The 9,727-nt window shown below is 38.0% G+C and overlaps 1 protein-coding gene across 4 annotated transcripts in view; it reads right to left on the minus strand.

The window, feature by feature from the left end:
• ptpn11b (protein tyrosine phosphatase non-receptor type 11b) overlaps window positions 1-9,727 on the minus strand; it is a 73,620-nt gene that overhangs the window by 27,226 nt on the left and 36,667 nt on the right. For all 4 annotated transcript variants that reach the window (XR_001310375.1, XR_001310376.1, XM_014010334.1 and 1 more), the window contains exons 5-15: window positions 8,490-8,609; window positions 8,284-8,397; window positions 7,374-7,470; window positions 7,089-7,168; window positions 6,793-6,948; window positions 4,092-4,223; window positions 3,758-3,912; window positions 1,146-1,213; window positions 920-1,071; window positions 733-833; window positions 513-637 (exon numbers count right to left, since the gene is read on the minus strand). Coding sequence is in view for 2 of the 4 variants with exons in the window: in XM_014010334.1 (XP_013865788.1) it covers window positions 550-637; window positions 733-833; window positions 920-1,071; window positions 1,146-1,213; window positions 3,758-3,912; window positions 4,092-4,223; window positions 6,793-6,948; window positions 7,089-7,168; window positions 7,374-7,470; window positions 8,284-8,397; window positions 8,490-8,609 (1,263 nt within the window). In the remaining 2 variants the exon portion in view is untranslated. The remainder of the gene's footprint in view (window positions 1-512; window positions 638-732; window positions 834-919; window positions 1,072-1,145; window positions 1,214-3,757; window positions 3,913-4,091; window positions 4,224-6,792; window positions 6,949-7,088; window positions 7,169-7,373; window positions 7,471-8,283; window positions 8,398-8,489; window positions 8,610-9,727) is intronic.

Consider the following 9,727-nt stretch of genomic DNA (forward strand, 5'->3'; position numbering starts at 1 on the left):
AAAATAACATGGTTGTTTTCTTTTAGCAATTTTATTTTGAAATGAAAAAAATAAATAAAAATAAAACAACAACAAAGAACATAACATACTAATGTTAGTTCTGTATGGAAGCCCATTTCCGCCACCCTGATAAAAGAAATAAAACTTGTATCTCATAATTATGACTTGAATGACTGAATTTTAAGCTTAAAAATGAAAGATAAACCTATGATTTGAATAAAAGAAAKGAATTTGACTCACACAGGTTCACCATCAGTGACAAACTCCTTCAGAGTAAAAGGTATGTTTTTCTGACACGTCATAAGTTCTGATTTTTCCCACAGAAGCTGTATTTACTGGTGCAAATAACAGGTACTGTAATGTTTTCCTCTACAACTGTAAAGCAACTGATTCAAAAGGTACAACAATAAAAACGCCTTCGGCAAGAAGCTCTGAGAAATCTCTATCACAGGCAGGAAAATACCAAAACAATTTATAGTAAAAAAAAAAAGAAAAAAAGAGAAAGGACTTACAGCGAGGCAGAGAAGAGAGACGTCCGCAGTGACAGTTTTACCTCCTGGTGTTGCTGCTAAAAGACGTCTGAGGGGTTTTGAAGTTTATGTTCTCGTAAACACTTGAAGAATCGTCGTTTGTCATTCTAAAGTGACACAAAAACAAGAAAATATTCGAGGATAAAGAACCATCTTTGAGTTTTGATTCGTTTATTGAACAGTTCTTGTGAGCGAGGCTTACACAGAGGAGGAGCGCGAGGACGCCATGCTGTGTTTGGACCTGGAGTTGGTCATTTGAGGATATTTGATGTTGGAATATTCYCTCTCCTTTAACTTATTCCTCTGAMACAAAAAGAGAAAATCAAAAATCAACCAGTTGGTTAATATGTTTAACTGATTATAAGTCCCTCTAGACCCGTCCAGCTTACCTGCTCCTCCTCCAGTCTCTTCTGGGCTGTGTCTATGTACTGCTGCACCGCCATGTAGATGAACTTGTACTGGGCCTCTGTTTGGACCATGCCCGACCTCTGCTGCCGGACCATCTGGATGGTCTTGGGGATGTCGATGTCACAGTCGAGACCTTGACGGCACAAATGGAGGGATGAGTGGAGGCGTCGGACAAAGAATCAGACTTTCGTTCGTCGGGTTTCTCACCTTGTCTGTTGATGACGTCGATGAGGATGTCGATGACGATGATGGTGCCGGTTCTGCCGATGCCTGCACTGAAGAGACAACAGAAGAATGGGTTAAAAAAAACAACCTAACTTTTCAGCAACACGTTTTAGGGGTGGCTGTTGACTGATGATGATGAAAATATCAGCATAGATTATTTTTATAATAAATCTTTCTTCTTTGTTTGTGATTTAGACACAGAGGAAACACCAAACATCACTTCTTGTWGCCTTTAAATTAATTAAGTGCTGACTGTTTAGGTTATTATTTAGACTTCTGGCAGCCTTGCAGCTGTGTCTAGGGCTGCAACAACGAATCGATAAATCGACTAAAATCGATTATTAAAAGCGTTGGCAACAAATTTCATTATCGATTCGTTGTGTCGCGTGATTTATGCGTCCCTCGCCGTGTGGCGGAGCCGTTTACGTCACCTGCAGAGCGTTGTCAATGCTGGCTGACCTGAATAAAATTTAGGAAGAAAAACACTTTACCTGTAAAGATCCGCCCTCTCTGAGACCCTCAAGTGAAAAGTAGAGACTTCGAACTTTAAACCAGTTTTTAAATTGTGTTGTTAGGCCAAGTAGGTCCGAAGTTATGATAGAAAGTAAATGCCACATAACGGTCTGATTTGATGAGCGCCGTGTCGCGAGGAGGAAACACGTCCCGTGGGGGAAAACAAACAAACAAAAACAAACAAAAAACCCTTAGTCCACCATTTGTTTCCTCCTCTCCTCTCAGACCAGAAATATAAAACCYTCCAGTCTGTTTTTCTGACAGAGGCTCAAAGTTATTTGATGAGCAGCAAAAAGGTTCAGGATGAAGAAAAAAAAAAGATGCGAGCAGAACTCCTGGTCTGACTCTGACTCAGTAGGGGAGGGGGGAGGGATGGGGGGCTGCTTCAGAACCTCTTACTGGGTCATAGAACAGTGTTTTAGCCACAGACAGGACCAACAAGGAAGCAAAAAGTTAATGGCACAGTGTGTAGGATTTTGTCAATTCTTTTAGCCAAAATTGAGATAATCACTAATGACAATAATAAAAAACATGTCTAATCATTGCAGACAAAGACTTTGTTTTATTGTTTTTACCTAATAAAAAGCTGTTTATATCTCCATAGTCGCAGGTCGCCACACAGGCAGCCACCATCTTGCACCGCCATCTTGTCTACAAAGGCTCATGAAGGACAAACTGCGGTGGCGGCGTCAAAAACGGTTTTAGTTGTAATACTATAAATGTAATATTTGTTGTCTGTCGTAGCTGGGATAATTTTACTTATTAAAGCTCATAATCTTACCACTTGAAACATCACTAGCCCTGAAGCTGCTGGTAGACATCGCAGTTGGAATTATCAAAGGTTTTGTTATGTTTTATAGCTATAACCAAGTTTGTTAATGTACGAGAAATCCACATTTTTGGGGTTTTTCCAGTCAGTGTTTCATACAGCTGGCAAAATCAATTGTGAAAATATTTATGATGTGCTTCTTTTTTAATTTAGCATATTCAATCAATCTCTTTATTTAGACACAATTATGGTCCATAAAAACAGACAAAACAAGAACAATAAAAAAGAAGAAAAATAAAATATATATAATGAAATAATCAATCACTGACATTTAAACTAAAGCGCCAATGATTCCACAAGCTGGAGAAGAATCTCACTGAGCTTTGAACAGGATTGGTCAAAGTCTGAATGATGCTGTTTGCAGAGTCTGTTAATCTACACATACATCTGTGCACAATGTTTCGAAGCACAACAGCACAGGTTGGTACATTGACGTATTATTTTAAAAAAAATATTCATTTTATGAAAAGACCCACTTGATTCAATAGAAAACTCTGGTTTTTAAGAAAATGGCTGCTTTTCAATTAATTGCTAGTCAATCGATAAGATGAATCAACTTCAGACAACTACACATTAATTGATAACTTGCATCCCTAAATTATACAGGAAATAAATTAATTTATATCTACTCATATTTATGTAATTAAGTGTTTTAATGATTTGGCCGATTAATCAAAAAAATAATCAACAGGTTAATCGATTATTAAAATAATCGTTAGTTGCAGCCCTAGCTGTGCCACATATAAAACACAGTTAGATGAAGAACATCGTTGAACTGAAAACATGACTCTATCAGCAGGTGATAAGGGATGGTAAAGAGTCAGATCTGTTTAATCAGATTATTATGTTTGCATGTTTTTATGGAGGGTGGGCAAACAAAATGTAAATAAAAAACGACTGACATCTGGTTGGATCTTGGTTTGAAAATGGCAAAATATTCATACTAAATGAAAGTTGCCGACTTTCCATTTAAAAATGACAACAGTTTTATAAATAAAATAATATTTATTCCCAGTTTTGATAAGTTGTCTGACCTACAGGGAATATCTTCATCAATCACACWGTTTTACTTTTTTATATTGTTGTTAAACAAACCTTAATTTTAGCACAGCCCAGTGGCCAATTTAAGCATTTAAAAGAATCTGAATATACAGTAAAAGAATATCTGATGGAAAATTAACTCAACAGTAAAAAGACAAACGGGTCCTTCTTTATTTTTAGGTTGTTTGTCCCTGTGATAACTGATGTGTACCTGCAGTGGACAACAATGGGTCCGGTGTCTTTAATGGTGCTCTGTGTGCGGTTGACCTCCTGCAGGAACCAGAGCACCCCACCAGGCTCATTAGGCACCCCGTGGTCCGGCCAGCTCAGGTACTGATAGTGCCAAATGTACCTCACAGGCTCTTTCTAGAGTGGAGGATTCAAATAAAATGTGAAAATTAGTTGAAATAAATACATTCAGAGCATGATTTTATGTGTAAATTATAACAAATATTATGAACGCATTAAGAGAATGTGCAGGTGAGAGCGYGTTTCTGTGTCTGCTCAGTAAACCGGCTCAAACTGAGCGCAGAACCTTTTCGTACCCGGTCCAGACGCGTGACCTCCAGCTTCCTGAGGATGTAGTCGTGAGCCGGCCGCTCCTCCACATTCCTCACCAGCAGCTTTTCAAACTCTTTAGTGGAGTGGAGGTCTGGCCAGTAACGAACACACTTGTTCTGAATCACAAGAAATAATAATAAATAAATAAAAGAGAAAGAAAGAGGGAGGATGGTGAGCATTAGACAGTCAGAGGAAAGAGCTCGACTCAAGCAGCTTTTCAATCAGCTTATCTGTCATATTATCCCCCCGCTCGCTGTGCTCCTCTCCACCCCCACCACCGAAACATGTGTACAAACCATCATCTCTGTTACTGATACAGAAACCACCTCCTCATCCCAGAAACAGTTAGTGCCATCTAAAAATGACTTTCATCTAAAATATAAAAAAACATTTTCACTATTTGAAATCTGCTGGTTCACCCTGTCAGCTAAACACTAAAMCAGGGCTCTTCAGCTAAACTGCTACGGGGGCCACAGCCCAGGGGCCGAACCTCCAGCAATAAAAGTCATTATGTAAATAAACCAAGTATTACAAAGATCTGTTACCTTAGAATTACTTTATTTTGCTGCATTTGTCCTGAATATAACATACAGAACAGTTTTATTTGGACATCTTTGACTTGGCAAATTTTTTAAACTAATTTTATCATAGTTTTATCTTCATCTGCTTGTAGTTTTAACTGTCTTGGATGTTTATAGAAATGTTTTTTTTTACCAGCTTCTTTTGATGCTAGCTAAAAAAACTTGTAGTAATTAAAGTAGAAAACCAGGGGTTTGGGCTTMAGAGATGACTGAACCAATTAGCCGGATGAACTTTGGTCACTCGCGGTCACCAGTTGAATCGCCCCGCACTAAACTAAATATAAAAGCTACAGCTGAAACGTTAGGTGAAAGACAAGCTCACTTTAGTTATTTTCATCAAATTCAACTTTAACCAACAAAGTGTGACTGTGAGRCACGGAAACATTCAGTCTAAAGGTCCTGTCACACTAGACAACTTATACCAACTTATGAACATTTGAAGACGTCTATATTGAAGGTGGAACTGGAAAAAATAAACAGGAAGTGTACTTCTTTTCTGAGTGTACATAATGTAATTCAAACAAATTGATGAAATACATAACTTTTATTAGCAATTTAGACATAAAAATGTTTCAACAGTAACCACTGCTATGACCTTAGCTAAAAAGCACGGAGCATTTTGTWAGAATGTCTATTTTTAAATTCCATCTTTCAGTTTGTTCTTATAATTGTGGGTAAATTTTTAATATACTTTTCTGGTTATTTACTGAAAGGTTTGCAGATACTTTATTTTTATTTATTTTCTGACTGAACAAAGATGGATTACAGACAACAACTCTTATTGTCCTAATCACAGGGTTTGAGCTGCCGTCATTAAAACATAATGTTCATTTTGTTCTAGTTAGGGAAGGAAAACATGAATCTGTGCTGCATGGCTGAGTTAAGTTTGGCTGACAATTTGCAGACAGAAAAAAAATGTAACAATAAGTAATCTGCAGTTAACAGTGTTGTATAAAGTACTACAAAGTGATACTTCAGTAAAAGTACAAGTACCTTACCAAAGAATCACGTTGGTAAAAGTCAAAAGTTTCCTTTAGGAATATTACTTGAGTAAAAGTCTTAAAGTATCTGATATTTTTTGTACTTAAGTACTGTAAAAGTATTGATTCAAAATGAGCAGTTAAGGTTTTCTGTAATGACATTTATTAGGAAAAAAAAATGCAGAAATAAGGGTTGATAATTAATTGATGTTAAATTTAAGATGCACTAGTCCAGCTGTTTCAGTTTATATATATACTGTATATCAAGGGTGACCAAACCTTTTCCCCAAAATGAAAATCTGAGGGCTGCGGCCAAATGCAATAATATAGTTCATGAAATACAAATACTTCTTTAGTACAGTCCTTTTATTTTAATGATTATGTCCTGCTGGAGTGTGTCATGATTTGTTTGTGTACAAACTAATACAGTATCAGAGTTTTATATATTTATACTTCTCATTCAACCACAATTAAATTCACTCTATCTAGGAGGCACACATATGGATAGTATTTATTTTTTACAGTAATATGCTGGAATGAAAACAAGCAAAAATGAAATAAAAGCAACGACTTTTTACTTCTTGCCTTTTTTTAAATGTAAGGAGTAGAAAGTACAGGTAATTGTGTGAAAATGTAAAAAGTAGAAGTAAATAGTAGGCTGAAAAATAATTAAAGTACAGATACCCAAAAATTCTACTTAAGTACAGTAAATAAATATTTGTACTTAGTTACTTTACAACTCTGGCAGTTAAAGCATCTTTTTAAACTTAAAAAGATTTACAAAGTGTTACTCTGTTTCTCATTAAACTTTAAACATCTGGAATAATTTGGGAATTTCAAAAAGCATTTAGCCCGTTTGAATAAACTAGTTTATCTTTTTGTTTTGTAATCTGTAWAATGTTTATTCTTCACTTCCCTGCTCACCAACAGTTCTTTGTCCACAACTTACAAAAAGCTGAAACTGTCCTGCAGTCATCAAACACACACAGGCTCCTCACATCTGACATACTGAAAGAAGCTTTAATAAACCAGGGTTGATGCACAGGAGCACACCTGCCTGTTCTACCAATTCAAAAGAAAATAAAAAACTTGTGCAAAATGCACCTTTAATGCAAACCCCTCACCCTGCCTCGCTCCATCTCCTTTGTGGTCATGACGATGACGTGTGCGTTCTCCTGATACACCATCTTCCAGAAGTCCGTCACCGTGTTCTGGAGGCACCCCTGGGTGGCGATGAAGACTTTGCTCTCCTCTACGTGGCGTCCGTCTTCATGCGTAATCTGTATCATTSAACACCAGGAATCATCTCTTGATTTGAGTGTTTTGATACGACTGCATTTTTTAAACACTTATTAATATGTAGAGTTTATTACGAAGTACTTTTAATTCTAGCTGTGTTTTATTCAGAAACCAAACKCACTCTGATATAATTGGCGTTGATGTAATCCGAACCAGGGACTTCTGGATCCGTTTCTTTGATAACGACTCGCGTCGTGTCAACTGTAAACGTGAAGTCAAACATTAATACACAACAAAAGAAGCGCACAGTTTCCACAGATCACAGAACTATTTGATAAGACTGCAGGCTATCTGAGTGCAATCTCCATGCCGCGCTCTGGCTTCTACGTTGTCTCTTTTCTGTTCGTGTCATTCTTTCCACAGGAAGTTGGAGAGACAGGAAATGTCAGGTCGCTGCGTGACTCACAGGGGAGGATATTCTTGTATCTGTTTTTACTCTTGTTTTCTGGCTTCTGGCCTTCTTTCCTGGGATACAACAGTTTGCACTCCTGCTGCTGAAGTACCTAATATTTAAAAAAATAAAAGAAAATAAAAGAAGAAAATTTATTATTTTTGGCAACGGTATCATAAAACTCTTTGAAAATGATAAAGTATTGACAACTCCAAAGACATTTTACACAACGCTTTGACTAATGTTCGCTCTGAAATGATGTAATTGGCTGTTATTACAGCAGAGGTCACCCTGGAGTGCAACAACAGGAGAGCTGCACACTGGTTATATAATAAAGAAGCATTTCACTAAACTCAAAACTACTTTACAGCAATCCTTGGTGGGTAGTTTTAATTTAAATATGGATTATGCAAAGTAAATACAGATTAGAAGCACAGTTTCTTGACTAAAACTAAAAACTTTATATGATACCTGATGAAACTAGTTAATATTCTTGCAATGGAGAACATCCCACTCTGTGTTGCTGATAATTGTTACAATTAACTTTCATTCTGTGTCCCTCGTTATTCAGTYCCACCAATTTTGCAAACAGCTATTTAAACTCATTAAAAAAAGATCACCTAAGAAAATTTTAAATTTATGACAGATGATTGAACAACAACACAAATYTGGTTTGGTTCCAAAACACACCAGATTATTTGTTCACTGTTTTTTTTTTTTTTTTGCAAAACGCACAACAGGAATAATTTCACATTAACAAAATTTAGTTTCCTGTCTCACCAAATTGACTTAAATCATCAGGCTTTCACTTTACCTCATCTAATAGAATGGTTACACAAAACAGATTAACTAGGATATAAGCTTCCTCCTGTTTCTGTAATGAATTGAGTTTAAGAACAGTCCTCCTAAGCTGTACAGTACATACCTCAAATTCTTCCCAGAATCCTTGTTTGGGTTTCTCAGAGTTGTCTGCGACTTTGTTGAGTTCTCGTACCCGGTTCTCTATGTTGGCAGCGTTTATCCTCGTGGCGTTAAAAGGCTGTCACGTGGGAAAACGAAGACATGCTATTCTTATTTCAAAAAGACTTGTAGCTGTTTGATTGTTTTACTGCTTAAATCTTGGTCCCAGACCTGTTTGAGGTGGACTACGATGCCACTTTTCTCCACCATGGGGTTCTTCTTGTAGTGGTCCACCAGGTCAGCCAGGGTGTCGAACCGCTCCCCACCGCCCACGTCATATTTGCCGTCCCTCTGAAGACATATACGGTTAAATTACAGCAACAACTGGTCTGAGAGGGGGCTTCAACTTGTAACAGTCAGTATGTATATCACTGTTGTAGTACCTTTTAAGTGCCACACAATGGCGCCTCTTCTTTTATAACAGAGGATGTTGTGAATGCTAAGAGTTCAGAGCTAAAGCGTTGCTGTGTGTACACGCTTAGCTGCTCTGCTGCTCAAACTCGGTAATGAATGATGGTGAAGGATCATGGACTATTATCTATATATTCATGTATGAATGTAGATTTAGTGCCGTGGAGACCTGGCTTTGTATGGTTTCAAGTTCTGTAATAATGTACATGTGGGAACCAAAAAGCTGTCGCTCTTTTCGGAGCTGCACCATAGCACGTGGTTTATGCAAAGCTAGCTCTCCTCCTACGAACGACCATCGCATTACAAACTGCGCTCGACACACGGGGAGCAACAAACGACRGGCTTAACGGCCGTCATYGCAACCAGGGTGAAACCCAACACACGGGACACGAYAGTGACGGCAGCGTTRTGAATCGCACTCTCTGGTCGCTTGTCTTCAAGAAATTTGAATGATTCTTCTACTGCTTCCAAAGTTTATTGGTGGTTGGCAAAAAAAAGAAAAGAATGGTGTGCATTACAGACGTGTAAACTAAACAAATCTTGCGATGCTAATGATACTGAAAAACAAACGCATGCCGAGATATGATTTGGAGGAAAAACTTACCGGACAACTTTACCCTGGCACAAACAAATTCCAATACAGCTGCCTTTTTACGAATCTTAAGTAGGGGTCGGCCGATTCATCGGCGGACCGATATTTTTGGCCGATATTTGCGTTTTTTCTTTGTATCAGTATCGGCCGATACGTCCGTCCGTTTGGCCGATCCATTCTTTGGGTCACGCGAGCTCATGTTGCCGCCCCTCCCTCGGGGAGAGAGCAGCTGCTAATGTTGTGAGACAGTGTGCTAACAAGAATAAGGGTGAGTTATCTGTAAATGTATTTTAACTGTCTAATTTAGCTGTTTCTACCCTCTGTGTCGGAAAAGCTGTTTATATCTCCATGGTCGCGGGTCGCCACACAGGCAGCCACCATCTTGCACCGCCATCTTGTCTACGAA

The sequence above is a fragment of the Austrofundulus limnaeus genome, unplaced genomic scaffold, assembly GCF_001266775.1.
Source record: "Austrofundulus limnaeus strain Quisiro unplaced genomic scaffold, Austrofundulus_limnaeus-1.0 Scaffold68, whole genome shotgun sequence".
NCBI lineage: Eukaryota > Metazoa > Chordata > Actinopteri > Cyprinodontiformes > Rivulidae > Austrofundulus > Austrofundulus limnaeus.